Here is a 15,120-nt window from a genome sequence, read left to right as displayed (position 1 = left end):
ACACAATGGCCTTTTGTTAAATATTTATATGCTGAAAAAAAAAATGATTGACTTTCATTAACTTAATGCAGGTGTGTCATAATGTAGTTTAGTAAATTGGCTGTCTTACACAAATCCATAGTCAAACTGAGAGAAATTATATGTGACTGCACATAATTAGCCAATGACCATTGAATGTTTTTTTCTGTAGAAGCTCTAGAAATGGTAACTTGTAGTTTAACTAGTAGTAACCAGGATATCTTACGCCAGGGGTTAGCAACCTATGATCCGCTGGTCTTTTAAGACCCACCACGTGCAATTCTCAGGCCCCTAAATAGTCAGGCTCCTAGGCGTCTCACTAGGCAGAGTAAGCAGATGTCTACTCTGCCGAAATGTGCTGGTCTTAAATGGGGGGGGAGAGCTAGAGAACAAGAGATCTGGGCACTCTCTGTGCTCTTTCAACACAGCTCCCAAACACATCCAGTTTTGATACTGGAGTATCACTATAAGGTGCAGATTGGAGGTATGCAGGAAGGGGACAGTGATCCCAGGAGATCCACTGGACTCGCCGAAAGAAGATGGTCGCACCCATGAGAAACCTATTCAGGTAAGAACCACAAACACTGGCCAAAGTTAACATTAATATTTGTTTGTGTGTAAAAAAAAATGCAAAAAACAAATAGTCACAAACACTGGCCAAAGTTAGAGTTCATAAGTCGCTACTAGAAAACTCGGAAAGTCCCCAGGATGGCGGAATGTTCTATGCTGCGCTTCAGAATGCCCGCCGTCCTTAAGGGGTTACGTAAACATGTTTTTTTTCATTTTGATCTTTCAGCTATTCAGTAGATCCTTAATATGGCAGTCCCACATAAGAGAACCAAAATAGGGAGCCATCTAGTAGTATTATTTTTTTAACTATATAGATGAAGGTGGCTCTCTATCCATTAACATTTGAGACTGTCATATGGAAAAAGATTTCAAAAGGTATCTTGGTCTCAATATTTTAATAATAATAATAATATATATATATATATATATATATATATATATACAGGGAGTGCAGAATTATTAGGCAAGTTGTATTTTTGAGGATTAATTTTATTATTGAACAACAACCATGTTCTCAATGAACCCAAAAAACTCCCTATTTTAGGGGGATATCTGTGTGTGCAGGTGACTATTACTGTGCATAATTATTAGGCAACTTAACAAAAAACAAATATATACCTATTTCAATTATTTATTTTTACCAGTGAAACCAATATAACATCTCAACATTCACAAATATACATTTCTGACATTCAAAAACATAACAAAAACAAATCAGTGACCAATATAGCCACCTTTCTTTGCAAGGACACTCAAAAGCCTGCCATCCATGGATTCTGTCAGTGTTTTGATCTGTTCACCATCAACATTGCGTGCAGAAGCAACCACAGCCTCCCAGACACTGTTCAGAGAGGTGTACTGTTTTCCCTCCTTGTAAATCTCACATTTGATGATGGACCACAGGTTCTCAATGGGGTTCAGATCAGGTGAACAAGGAGGCCATGTCAATAGATTTTCTTCTTTTATACCCTTTCTTGCCAGCCATGCTGTGGAGTACTTGGACGCGTGTGATGGAGCATTGTCCTGCATGAAAATCATGTTTTTCTTGAAGGATGCAGACTTCTTCCTGTACCACTGCTTGAAGAAGGTGTCTTCCAGAAACTGGGAGTTGAGCTTGACTCCATCCTCAACCCGAAAAGGCCCCACAAGCTCATCTTTGATGATACCAGCCCAAACCAGTACTCCACCTCCACCTTGCTGGCGTCTGAGTCGTACTGGAGCTCTCTGCCCTTTACCAATCCATCCATCTGGCCCATCAAGACTCACTCTCATTTCATCAGTCCATAAAACCTTAGAAAAATCAGTCTTGAGATATTTCTTGGCCCAGTCTTGACGTTTCAGCTTGTGTGTCTTGTTCAGATGTGGTCGTCTTTCAGCCTTTCTTACCTTGGCCATGTCTCTGAGTATTGCACACCTTGTGCTTTTGGGCACTCCAGTGATGTTGCAGCTCTGAAATATGGCCAAACTGGTGGCAAGTGGCATCTTGGCAACTGCACGCTTGACTTTTCTCAGTTCATGGGCAGTTATTTTGCGCCTTGGTTTCTCCACACGCTTCTTGCGACCCTGTTGACTATTTTGAATGAAACGCTTGATTGTTCGATGATCACGCTTCAGAAGCTTTGCAATTTTAAGAGTGCTGCATCCCTGTGCAAGATATCTCACTATTTTTGACTTTTCTGAGCCTGTCAAGTCCTTCTTTTGACCCATTTTGCCAAAGGAAAGGAAGTTGCCTAATAATTATGCACACCTGATATAGGGTGTTGATGTCATTAGACCACACCCCTTCTCATTACAGAGATGCACATCACCTAATATGCTTAATTGGTAGTAGGCTTTCGAGCCTATACAGCTTGGAGTAAGACAACATGCATAAAGAGGATGATGTGGTCAAAATACTAATTTGCCTAATAATTCTGCACACAGTGTGTGTGTATATATATATATATATATATATATATATATATATATATATATATATATATAAATAATTTTTTTTTTAAAAAGCTGTAGCAAATAAGGATAGTGTAAGTTTTTTTTTATGGGTATTGGTAAAATGTTGAGACCAAGATACCTTTGAAATATACAGAAACCTGTATTTATCATTTTCACGAAGGCTGGTGCAGAAAGTAAGTCTTTAGTCTTGGGAGGTAAAAGGTATATAAACTGTCAAACATTTACAGATTGCCACAAATTAGGTCAAAGTGTGAATATTTTGTACATAAATTGTGATATTGACACATGAAGTGACAAATACATTGGAACCAGCAAAAGTGTACAGATACTAAATTTAACAAAACTAAAATGTAAAGTGTTTATGTTCTATTTCACTTTTAGAACTATAGAATGAAATATAGGATTGTTTTACTTTGCAGGAGAAAAAAAAAACTACGGTATATGAATTGGATAAAGAACAGGATTACCTCTTTAACAAGTAATTTCCATATTGGAGGAATTCCAACATCAATGATATTAGGTCCACATACATGTCTCCTGTATGAAAGATGATATTAACGAAAAGGACACAATGAGAACCGATTAATTGATTTTTAATTCTTGCCAATAAGAATAGAATATAAAAAGATCATTGTATTTGAGTAAATGTTAACTTACCGAAATTCCTGCTCTTCTTGCATAAAACCATACCCAAATTTATCATGTACAGCTGCACATGTGTAGCTATCTTCTAACACTCTGCCAAAAATAGAAAGGAAGTTAGTTTAACCAAAATTCTATTTTTTTTAAACATAAATAACTAAAGCAATTTTAACTTTATACTTACCCAGATTTTGTAAACTGTTTCTCGCAGTCATCCCATATGTAGCGGATTTTCTGTACTTGTATGTATCGAACCTACACCAAACAGGAAAATAAACATCAGGCTAATAAAATGTACTCAGCTTATTGGGTTAAAATCCAATATTCATGGCTCCTTTGTAGCCAAGACTTTATTTAACCAAGACTAAGGCAATTAAGTTAAAGGGACTCTATAGTCACCCAGACCACTTCAGCTCAATTAAGTGGTCTGGGTGCCAGGTCCCTCAGGTTATAACCCTTCACATGTAAACGTAACAGTTTCAGAGAAACTGCCATGTTTACATTAGGGGTTAATTCAGCCTCTAGTGGCTGTCTTCTGGACGTCGAACGGGGGAGCGGACGTCAGACAGGGAGGAGAGGTCACCAGTGCCGATTAAGGTAAGTGGCTGAAGGGGTTTTAACCCCTTCAGAGCCAAGGGAGGGGGACCCTGAGGGTGGGGCACCCTCAGGGCACTATAGTGTCAGGAAAACTGCTTTGTTTTCCTGACACTATAGTGATCCTTTAACACCTATTGACATATTAAATTATCAATTCATATTATCAGGGTTATTTACTAAAGAGAGAATTGATGGGAATTCCCCCTGAATTTAAATTTTAAGGTCAAGAACTGCTGAATTAAAAAAAAAAAAAATATATATATATATATATATATATATATATATATATAATTTTTAAATTGAATCCACTTTAAATTCCTGACAATTGTTATTTTAGTAAATTACTTTCAAAGTTTGTTGTGATACAGTGGGATGTACCTACCTAGTCCTATGTCGTAAAGGTTTAACTGTAAATACATGCACTACTAAACCTATGAGTGAATTTTTTTTTACCTATATAAAGAATACCATAAACTATCTAATCATCCTTATTCTAGCTACTTCAAATGCATGTCTCATAATGCCTCTTTGTAGATTTTAATTAAGTGTAGATTAATTTACAGCTATACCCCCTCACCCAAAATACACATGGAGCACCACTGATGGATTGGTAGTTAATGGTTAAATATATTTTTACCTTTTGGGAGAGTCCCCTAAAGAGCACCCTTCATGCCTGTAGGAGCAGATGACAGAATAGCTAAAGGTATGGTCAAGGTTATTTGTTAAAATTAGATTTTAAAGTGACTTTTAGATTTAATGGTATAGGCAAACTTGAAAAAGTCTAAAAGTCATCTATGCTTTCAGTTCAGCTACTGTGTCCTTAAATCTGAAATTCTCTTTAAATCTTCACTTTAGTAAGTTAACCTATTAGGATCAAACCTGGATATTTGTGTTTATGAAATTAGTAGTAATGCACCAGTTACCATTTAAATGTGCCAATGCATATCATAAAATATAAACTGGAAATCTTTATGTTTATTAAAGGGACACTATAGTCACCAGAACTACTACAGTTTATTGTAGTGGTTCTAGTGGCTATAGCATGTCCCAGTAGTCAGAGAAAAGGCTTGTCTTGTAATGCTCTAGTGGCAGTCATGAGACAGCCACTTGAGGTTCTTCCTAGTGTGCAGTATTCAGGGGGGCTGATTAACATAGGGGCTGATGGAGCTGCAGCTCCAGGACCATGGAATAGGCTCATTGATAAAAAAAATAAAAATAAAAAAAAGTCACACACACTACTCTTAGGGTTGCCATCTGGCCGGTATTTCTCCGGTGTTTGAAGCTGCCTAGCTGGTGCCGCTATAGCAGTAATACCGGCAATACAATGGTCAGTCTCAGTATAAAGAGATTATTCTGCTATACTGGCGGCGGCCTGTAGGGGTCGCTGTGTATGTTGAGAGAGGCATGGATAGGAAGTTACAGCATCTCCCTCCCTGCCGTTCTCTACTCACTGATCCACGGGGGAGTAGCTCTGTACAGAGAGTCCAGACAGAAGCTCCGAACCTGCAGAGACAGCCTACAGCTCAGGTAAGTAAGGGCTGGGGGGGGGGGGGGGGGGAGTGGAATGGTTGCAGGGAGACATGGGGACACAAACACTAGTGGACACAGACACTAGTGGATACTGTGAGACATGGGAACACTGAGACACTAGGGGACATTGACAAAGGGGCACTGGGAGACAGGTGTGACAAACTCCCCTTTCCAAATGAGTTTGCCATGAGCTCCTGGAGGAGCCTGCTTGCCAGCCTCCTGCCCACAGATTATGGACCCTGTAAAATGTAATGTAAAAGCCTCAGTTCATGCATTTGGACTGTATGGTTCAGGAACCAAACAGCCGCATGAACCGGAGACCACCCGGGAGCTTGTTAAGCCTAATTGCTACTTTGTAACAAATTCCACTTCAGTGTTCATCTGGGTGGCTGCATTTCCTATGGACGACCATGAGGTGGCGGCCATCTTGTTCGCATGTACACAGGCAGCGGTGTTTGGTCGTCAAGTTCTATTTTCGGACACCGAAACTCCCGAACAATGCTGGACTTCCACGTTCGCCTGCATTTGGTTTTATAACAATTATGAACACACTGTTCGGTGGAAACGTTCCCACGAAAAAGGGAAACAAGCTCCAGGGTAAGAACATTCACTATATGTTCTGTAGTTTGTTCGGTTTTTAACCCCTTAAGGACACATGACGTGTGACAGGTCATGATTCCCTTTTATTACAGAAGCTTGGTCCTTAAGGGGTTAAACTACTGAACTAGACCAACCGCAAGCCCTGATTTCAGGAACTGTTTTGGGCATGGGACCATGTGTGCGGTCAGTCAAATTAGGACTTCCAGGAAATTTTTGGATATGTTGGTCACCCAGATCGGGGCTATCAGGGGATGTAACTGTTGTGGGGGTTTTATGTATTGTTTAAGGTACTTTTGGAGTGTTTGTACATAACTCAATTCTCTCCAGGCACGCAAAAAAATAAATAAAAAAAACACACATTTCACAGTTCCTGACTCAATTATCTCCCAGGCATAGGGGAGAGATTAACCTGTTTTCTGTGGGAGTGTCATGGGCATGCTTAACTCTGTTTGAAAATGTATATAAGCAGGCCATCTAGCCAAATTAAACATACTCCAGCTTTTACTCCCAGAACTATGTGTGATCTGGTTACTGGGAGGTGGAAAGGGCTAATCTCTACTCCAGCTTGTTCCAGTGTGGAGGATTCAACGGGGAAAGTCCTTGTATGGACTAGAGCTCCCAGGACAGTGTCGTCCAGTGCCTGGGGGTGGATAGAGCGAGTTCCCCAATCGGCTCCAGGAGGGAGCGGTTCCAGGGCCCCAGTCAAGCCACGGCGACTGTAGGCAGAGGTGCTGCGGTTTGTCCCCTGTTCTAGCTAGGAAGCGGTCCTTGGCGGAGGTACAGGGAGCTCCGTTACATAGGACACTGAGACATTAGGGGGCCCTGGGAAACTTTGTGACACTGTGAGACATGGGGATGTTGGGAGACAAAGACACAGACACTGAGGGACATGGGGACCCTGAGACATAAGGGACACAGTGTCCCCATGTCTCCCAGCCAGTGTCCAAGTGTCCCCATGTCTCAGTGTCCCCAAGTCTCATCCGTCTGACCAGATGAAGGTCCGGAGAGTCATTGCAACGCAGGTGTTCCTCAGCCTGGTCCCGCCACGGGACTGTGGGAGAGCGGCTTGCAAACCTGCGGGTAGTAGATAGCCTGGGTAAAATGTTCACAGGTGACCTTACCCACCCAGCTTCCATGCTCTCCGTCGAGAGACCCTGCCTAGGAGGTGAGCTTCTGTTAGAGGACCTGGAATCTCTGTGCCAATAGCTGCTCCTCTGGCCTGGGGACGCCACTTGCTCCCTGCTGTGACGCCTAGCAGAAGGGCTGCTATCCCCACGGTTTCTCCTAGCAGTGGATTGCCTGTCACTGTGGTGCCTGTGCATGTGATGCTCCTCTCTCTCTCTCTCTCTCTCTCTCATCATCCCTGTATGCGCTACGCATCACCTGAGAGTGCCTCCTTTAGCCATCTCGTGTAGCCACATACTGTACCTCTCCACTGACAGCCTGGCATGCTGGTGCCGCCAAGAGTTGTGCTCTGCTAATCCTAGCGGACCCACATCCGTGCCCTGGCTCTCGGCCCCCTCCTGGCGCAAACTAGGCCCTCCTCCAGCCACCCCTGCCCTAGCCTGGCTGCCTGGCTCTATGCCAGCAGGCACAGTCTCCTTCCTAAGCTGACTGCCTGGCTCTGAGCCAGCAGCCGCAGTTGCCAGCCTGACCACCCCAGTGACAGAGGCCGCTCCTCCAGACCTCCCCCCTCCTGATGGAGTAGTGTCCCTGGCCCGCTTTCCCGTGAGCACAGGATCCACCACTGCCCCAGCCCGTAATTTGTTTCTGGGCCCTTGGGGACCGACTCTCCGGGACCATGGGGGGGCGCCTTCAGCGGTGTCCTCATTCCTGGCGGCTCTCCCGGGTACCGTGGAGGCCACTGTCCTCCCACGAGCCTTGGGCCTGCCAGCTCTCTGCAAAACGCGGGCACGCAACCACCTGCTCCTGATTTGCAGCTGGAGAATATGCCGTCGCAGGCCACTGTGCCCAACTTTAAACTTCCGTTCCACTCCCAGGCTCACTGGCCCCTCCGGCAGCAGTCGATGGTCCTGCGGTGATGAGCTGGCATCTTACTGGGACTCAAGCATTGTGCAGGCCAGTTCTCTGCGCAGGCCTGGAACCTCCACGGCAGCCGTGGACGGCCCTGCTTCACCAATTCTCTCTTGCAGCCATGCGAAACCACGGTCCCTCACCATGGCACAAACTCCAGCAAGGAACTCTTCTATCAGATCCATCTGTAAAACCAAGCAGAAAACCCACACAAGCCTGACAGACAACTAACAGGTAAGTGCAGATTAGATTAAGATGGCCACTTCACAAGATGGCCGTGTTATATATGACTGGACTGAAACCATGCCCCCTTCTATTAACCTTCCCAATTAACTCATCCCATGCCTGACTCCTGGCCCTGTCAAGGACCATTTCCCTGCTGTGCTGTTCCATGGGCTACAAGGAGAATTTTTCCAAGTTAGTTAAACTCTCAGTTTTTTCTGTTAAGCAGTTAATTCACCAAATTGCATAGTTTTATCACTTCAAATTCATTTTATACAGCATTACTGCACAATGTGACAATGCATGACATTTATGGTTCTCTGATAAATACTGCATAGCTTACGTGAAGCTGATCATTGATCACAGCTCTGTTAAAGACAGAACCTGCATCCTTTGTGTTGGCACTGTAAGATCTGTAGTTCTTCTCCGATAACTGGATGCTCTGGACCTTTTTCCAGTTTTGTTCTTTGAATTGATCCTAAATATATGGAACATGAAGTGTGGTATACTTATATCAATAACAGAAACACCACATCACAAAGCCAAAAATACATTGAGCTTTCAGAACAAAACAAAACAACAAAAAAAAGATTTGATCATATTTTTCCTTTCAGACAATGCAAATGGCATCTAGAACAGTAGTTATGGAACATCGCCACTGGAAGAAATATGCATGTAGTTAAGACAGACCCAAAGAAAAACAAGGTATCTCTGAGGAGACAGATTTATGTAAGCATCTCCACTATGCAATTGTAACGATCACCATAGGGGTGGTTATTTGTAAGAAATGCAGGAGATGCAACCAGTGACAATTCAGTTTTAAAACAAACATAAAAATATATCTGAAAATAAGACTAGAAATACGATTAATGGTCCAGCACATACATTTGGATGATCAGAAGTAATGTCTGCTGATATTTCACATTGTAAAAAATATACGCATTTTAGGTACAACATTAAATTGCACAATACAATATAGCCAGGGCCAGATTAAGAGCCCAGTGTGCCTGGTGCTGACAATTATGATGGGGCCTAATTACAGAAACTTATCGACCAAAAACACTAAAACATTCATACCTCTTAAGAGTCATGTATTTGATGGAGTTGGTGTTGGAGGGAAACTCAAAGGATGCATTTATAAGAAAACACATACTCTATGCTAATCTCTTTATCCAAGTAATGCTTTCATCTTTCAAGTAAATCCATACCCCATAACAGCAGTGTCCATGGGCGGGGTAAAAAGGTGCACCACTGATGCGAATCACATGACCAAAACTGCCTAAAGGGGCGAACATGCCCAAAAAGGGGGCATGTCTGTCCAAAGAATTGGAAGGCCAGCCTGGCATCAGTGTCCCTATGTATCACAGTGCCAATGTCCCCATGTCGCCCAGTCCCCTAGTCTCCCAGTGTCTGTGTCCCCATTTCTCCCAGTGTCCCCATTTCTCAGTGTGTCCCGTGTCACTAGGATACTAGGGGACACTGAGAGACATGGGGACACAGACATGGGGGCACTTGTGAATACAGACATGGGGACACTGGGAGACATGAGGACACAGACATTTGGGGACACTGTGAGACATGAGGAGACAGACACTAGGGACACAGACACTAGGGACACTGGCTGGGAGGCATGGGGACACAGACACTTGGGGACACTGGGAGGCATGGGGACACAGAAAGACATGGGGACACAGACATGGAGACACAGAGACATGGGGCACTTGTGGACATAGACATTTGGGGACACTGGGAGACATGGGGACACTAAGGACATGGGGACAGACACTGGGAGACATGGGGACACATGGGGACACTGGGAGACATGGGGACACAGAGACATGGGGACACAGAGACATGGGGACACAGAGACATGGGGACACAGACATTTGGGGAAACTAAGACACTAGGGACACTGAAAGACATAGGGACACAGACACTAGGGACACTGGCTGGGAGGCATGGGGACACAGACACTTGGGGACACTGGGAGACATGGGGACACTAGGGACACAGAGACATGGGGACACAGACACTGGCTGGGAGACATAGGGACACTGGGAGACATGGGGACACTGAGAGACATGTGTACACATGTCTCCCTGCTGCCTTTCCCCCCATCCTACACATACCTGAGCTGTAGTCTTGTCTCTGCAGGCTGGGAACTGCTATCTGGACTCTCTGTGCTGTGTAGCTGCCCCCCCGAGGATCAGTGAGTAGAGAGAGGCAGGGAGATGCTGTAACTTCCTATCCCTGCCTCTCTCCACACACAGTGACACCTACTGGCCGGTGCTGGTATTGCAGAGTGATCTCCGTTTATACGGAGAAAAATATTTGCATTTGTATTGCTGGTATTACTGCAGTACCGTCATGGCTAGGCAGCCTCCAATACCAGCTGTGCCTTAAAATACCAGTCAGGTGGTAAACCTAAGAGTAGTCTAAAAAAAAAAAATGGGCCTATTCCATGGGCCTGGGCCTGGAGCTGCAGCTCCATCAGCCCCTATGTTAATCCGGCCCTGAATATAGCATCACAGGCATGTGAGTGCACGCGTCTAGAAAATGTCCACTACCAGTTAAGAATTTCCTAGCTCCCTTCAAAAAGCACGTGCCAGGTGTACAGTGTACCACCTCTTTGCAAATCCCACCGATTGAGCAAAGATGCCAAAAGCACCTAGCAAAAGCAAAGGGACACCAAGTACCAAACATATGCAGTTTACACTGTGAACATCTAAAGGAGACAGCTCTAGATTTATCTTTGAGCAGGGATTGTACCACTCAGAGCTGATTGGAAACTCTCTCCTGAGTGTATTTTATCTTAAATGTTACCTAAGACATTGCATATACTGGATTACATTATTGGTGGTTTATTTTGCGTTTTATGTCATGAGACACCAACAACAGAATTCCACATCTGCACTGAAGTTATGTCTACTTGAACACTAAAGAGGATAACAGACTGACCCCAAAAAAAAAAAAGCACTATCTTCAAAAGGTTCTTATCTCCCAAAAAGGCTTTTATTTGCTGGGTTATATCTCAATATTTTTATATATAATATTGTACATTTATATGTATATGATTATCTAGTATTTCTTATTTGGTGCAGTGTTGTTTTCTGTTTTGTTTACTATAATATTAAAATAGCAAAGTGCTGAATTACACTCAATACTGTTTACTAGCAGAGCTCTGGGTTTGACTGAGTTTTTCTTGACTTCATAGTATAAAACTCAATTTTAGTAGCTGCAATAGCTTTTACTGCAACTACTCAATGTCTGTAGTATGTATAATTTGGTAACAACAGCACACTACAGGTTTCTACTGAATCCACATAGTGTACTTCGAGTCCGATCACATTTCCTCCTCATCTCTTCAGCAATGGCATTTGATCAACAAAATTTGGGAACTCTTTAGTTCTCTTCCTGCTAGACAAAGACAAATGAGTACAGTAGCAAGGAGAAAGATAAATGGAGGTGTATGGTCTAAATCAGAGGTAGTCAACCTTTTAATACTTACCACCTACTTATGTATCTTTTTTGATGGTAACATTTCTGTACAGCCCACTGGTGCTGCATAAACTTTATTTTTTAGCACAAAAAAAGGGCTTCTTTAATATATCTTGATTTCTAATTTATGCAAGTTTATACATTTATAGTTTAAATGTAATTAATTTCCGCATCTCCACTGATGCAGCGCCTTTTAACATGGGAGCTGCCTAAATTGAAAAAAAGAGAAAGTTAAATGTGAAAACAAAGAAAAAAAACAACTAATTTTATCTTATTTTTTTCCCCTTTTTTTCTACTTTTCCTCCTTTCTTCTTCTCTTTTCTCCTTTCTTATTGCAATCACCAGCAGGAAGGCTGAACTATACATCAGGGGTCGCTTTCCTTTCAATTTATTTTTCAATTTATTTTCTCCTTTAATTATTTTTCTCTTTATTTTATGTTAAGCAAACCAAGTAAACAGAAAATAACAGAACTTAGCTTGCCAAAGTTCAATATTAGCCACTCTAAACGCCACGATTCTAACTATCCCTGATTCTAGCAAGACATCCCCAATAAAGGAGTGGTTCTGCAGGTGGTGACCACAGACCACTTCTCAGTTCCTATGCTTCCTGGCTGATGTTTTGGTCACTTTTGAATGCTGGCAGTGCTTTCACTCTAGTGGTAGCAAGAGACGGGGTCTACTACCCACACAAGTGGCTCAGGTAGTGCAGCTCATCCAGGATGTTACATCAATGCGAGCTGTGGCAAGAAGGTTTGCGGTGTCTGTCAGAGTAGTGTCCAGAGCATGGAGGCGCTACCAGGAGACAGGCCAGTACATCAGGAGACGTGGAGGAGGCCGTAGGAGGGCAACAACCCAGCAGCAGGACCGCTAACTCCGCCTTTGTGCAAGGAGGAAGAGGAGGAGCACTGCCAGAGCCCTGCAAAATGACCTCCAGCAGGCCACAAATGTGCATGTGTCTGCTCAAACGGTGAGAAAAACAGACTCCATGAGGGTGGTATGAGGGCCCGACGTCCACAGGTGGAGGTTGTGCTTACAGCCCAACACCGTGCAGGACGGTTGGCAAATTTGCTACTGGCGTCCTGTGCTATTCACAGATGAAAGCAGGTTCACACTGAGCACATGTGACAGACGTGACAGAGTCTGGAGACGCCGTGGAGAAGGTTCTGCTGCCTGCAACATCCTCCAGCATTACTGGTTTGGCAGTGGGTCAGTAATGGTGGGGGGTGGCATTTCTTTGGTAGCCCGACTGCCATTAGGTACTGAGATGAGATCCTCAGACCCCTTATGAGACCATATGCTGGTGCGGTTGGCCCTGGGTTCCTCCTAATGCAAGACAATGCTAGACCTCATGTGGCTGGAGTGTGTCAGCAGTTCCTGCAAGATGAAGGCATTGATGCTATGGACTGACCTGCCCGTTCCCGAGACCTGAATCCAATTGAGCACATCTGGGACATCATGTCTCGCTCCATCCACCAACGTCACGTTGCACCACAGACTGTCCAGGAGTTGGCAGATGCTTTAGTCCAGGTCTGGGAGGAGATCCCACAGGAGACCATCTGCCACCTCATCAGGAGCATGCACAGGCATTGTAGGGAGTTCATACAGGCACGTGGAGGCGGCCACACACACTACTGAGCCTCATTTTGACTTGTTTTAAGGACATTACATCAAAGTTGGATCAGACTGCAGTGTGTTTTTCCACTTTAATTTTGAGTGTGACTCAAAATCCAGACCTCCTTGGGCTGAAAAACTTGATTCCCATTTTTTAATTTTTGTGTTATTTTGTTGTCAGCACATTCAACTATGTAAAGAACAAAGTATTTCAGAAGAATATTTAATTCATTCAGATCTAGGATGTGTTATTTTTGGGTTCTCTTTATTTTTTTGAGCAGTGTATATTGTTGAGGTAAGGGGCTAATCCCAATAAGCTGATAGTTATATGTATTTTTTATATTTTCAAATGTCCAGCTATATTAGTTATTAACGCAGTGGAAATTGATTTGGGTCAGGTCCGTACAATTGATTTGATATGTGATCAAGTGTGATTTAGCATGCTCTCATTCATGAGGGAATGATTATTTAATAGAAAATTCCGCGACCTGTGTCGTGCTCGTGCATGCATTTTAGAGATTTAGAGAGCTCAACAGTTCTTATCAAAATTATTAAACTCCCATTGAAAATCAGGTTTATTGTCAATATTTCCAGCCTTTTAACTATTTGCAATGAATAAATCAAACAAAAAGCAATTGAAATAGCTCAAGACGACGAATGCTTTAAGTGGGTTTTCCCAAATTCAATGGAAAATGCAACTTAATGACTTCTCCAGTCAATTAATCAACCCCTTCAGTTTAGCGTTTTTAGTACTTACTAGAGCACTTTTTTGTTTTTAGGTACAGCTCCAAATGAAATGCATAGCCAGACACAAGCCTCTGACAGCGTTCCTGAGCAATCTTAGCCCACTGCTCATGAGCAATAAGTCTTCAGTTCAGTAATATTCTTGGGTTGCGTGCTGCAACCACCTTCTTCAAATTCCAGTAGAGATTTTCCATGGGGTTCAAGACAGGTGACTGATGGTCACTGTTGAATTTTTCAGGACGACTTCTGCAAACAAGCCATGCTGGAATTCGAGGTACGTTTAGAATCATTGTCTTGTTGGAAGGTCCAATGACGCCAGAGACAGCATGATGTTTTCTCCTAGGATTTCCTGGTACTTCAATGAATCCATCTTGCCTGCCACATGCTGCAAGTTTCCAGTGCAAAAAAGGGTTATTTTCAGTGTATGCTTCATTCTTCTTCCTCCAGACAAATCTCTGCACCATTGGAACGAACAGTTCCAGTTTTGTTTCATCGCTCCACAAAACAGAATCCCAAATTGTCTGTTGCTTATTTATATGATTTTGAGCATATTTGAGCAGACTCTCTTGTGTCTTTGGGTCAGTAGTGGTATACGTTTTGGAGTTCTAGAATGGAAACTTTCTACATTTAGCACGCGTCTCATGCTCACTGAAACCTCAGTGCCTGTTGACATCAAGTTTTGCTGCAGGTCTTCTGCAGTCACTCAAGCCTTTTTCATTACTTGCCTTCTCAGAAATCTGTTGGCAGCTATTGATAGTTTCCTTTTTCTGCCCCATCAGGGTAGTGTAACCACTGTTCGTTCAACTTTGAACTTCAAACTATTCTTACAACAATGTCTATAGGAGCATTCAGTGAGTTGGCTATATTTTTGTATCCTGTTCCTTGTTTGCTAAGGGCAATGATTTCTTCTCTTAACTTTGTAGACCATTCTTTTGACTTGGCCATATTTCTAACATGCAATCAAACGTGACCCTTAAACAACCCCTAGCCAGTTCAGGTATTTCAGCTCAAGCACACCTGGTGCAACTAATAAAGCCCTTGATTATTTGCATCAGGTATGCTTAGGACAATACAGCTTTTTAATATTTGTGCTGTTGTTGA

General features: G+C 43.1%; 1 protein-coding gene across 2 annotated transcripts in view; it reads right to left on the bottom strand.

Annotated features, from left to right (window-relative positions):
* The window catches only part of LOC134586872 (probable cation-transporting ATPase 13A4), a 160,051-nt gene that overhangs the window by 93,281 nt on the left and 51,650 nt on the right, over positions 1 to 15,120 (bottom strand). For both annotated transcript variants that reach the window (XM_063442773.1, XM_063442774.1), the window contains exons 3-6: positions 8,510 to 8,644; positions 3,368 to 3,438; positions 3,199 to 3,279; positions 3,009 to 3,078 (exon numbers count right to left, since the gene is read on the bottom strand). In XM_063442773.1, coding sequence (XP_063298843.1) covers positions 3,009 to 3,078; positions 3,199 to 3,279; positions 3,368 to 3,438; positions 8,510 to 8,644 — 357 coding nt within the window. The remainder of the gene's footprint in view (positions 1 to 3,008; positions 3,079 to 3,198; positions 3,280 to 3,367; positions 3,439 to 8,509; positions 8,645 to 15,120) is intronic.

This window comes from Pelobates fuscus, chromosome 2, assembly GCF_036172605.1.
Source record: "Pelobates fuscus isolate aPelFus1 chromosome 2, aPelFus1.pri, whole genome shotgun sequence".
Taxonomy (NCBI): domain Eukaryota; kingdom Metazoa; phylum Chordata; class Amphibia; order Anura; family Pelobatidae; genus Pelobates; species Pelobates fuscus.
The sequence above is the reverse complement of the archived record's forward strand: the minus strand, read 5'-3'. Positions and strand labels throughout refer to the sequence as shown.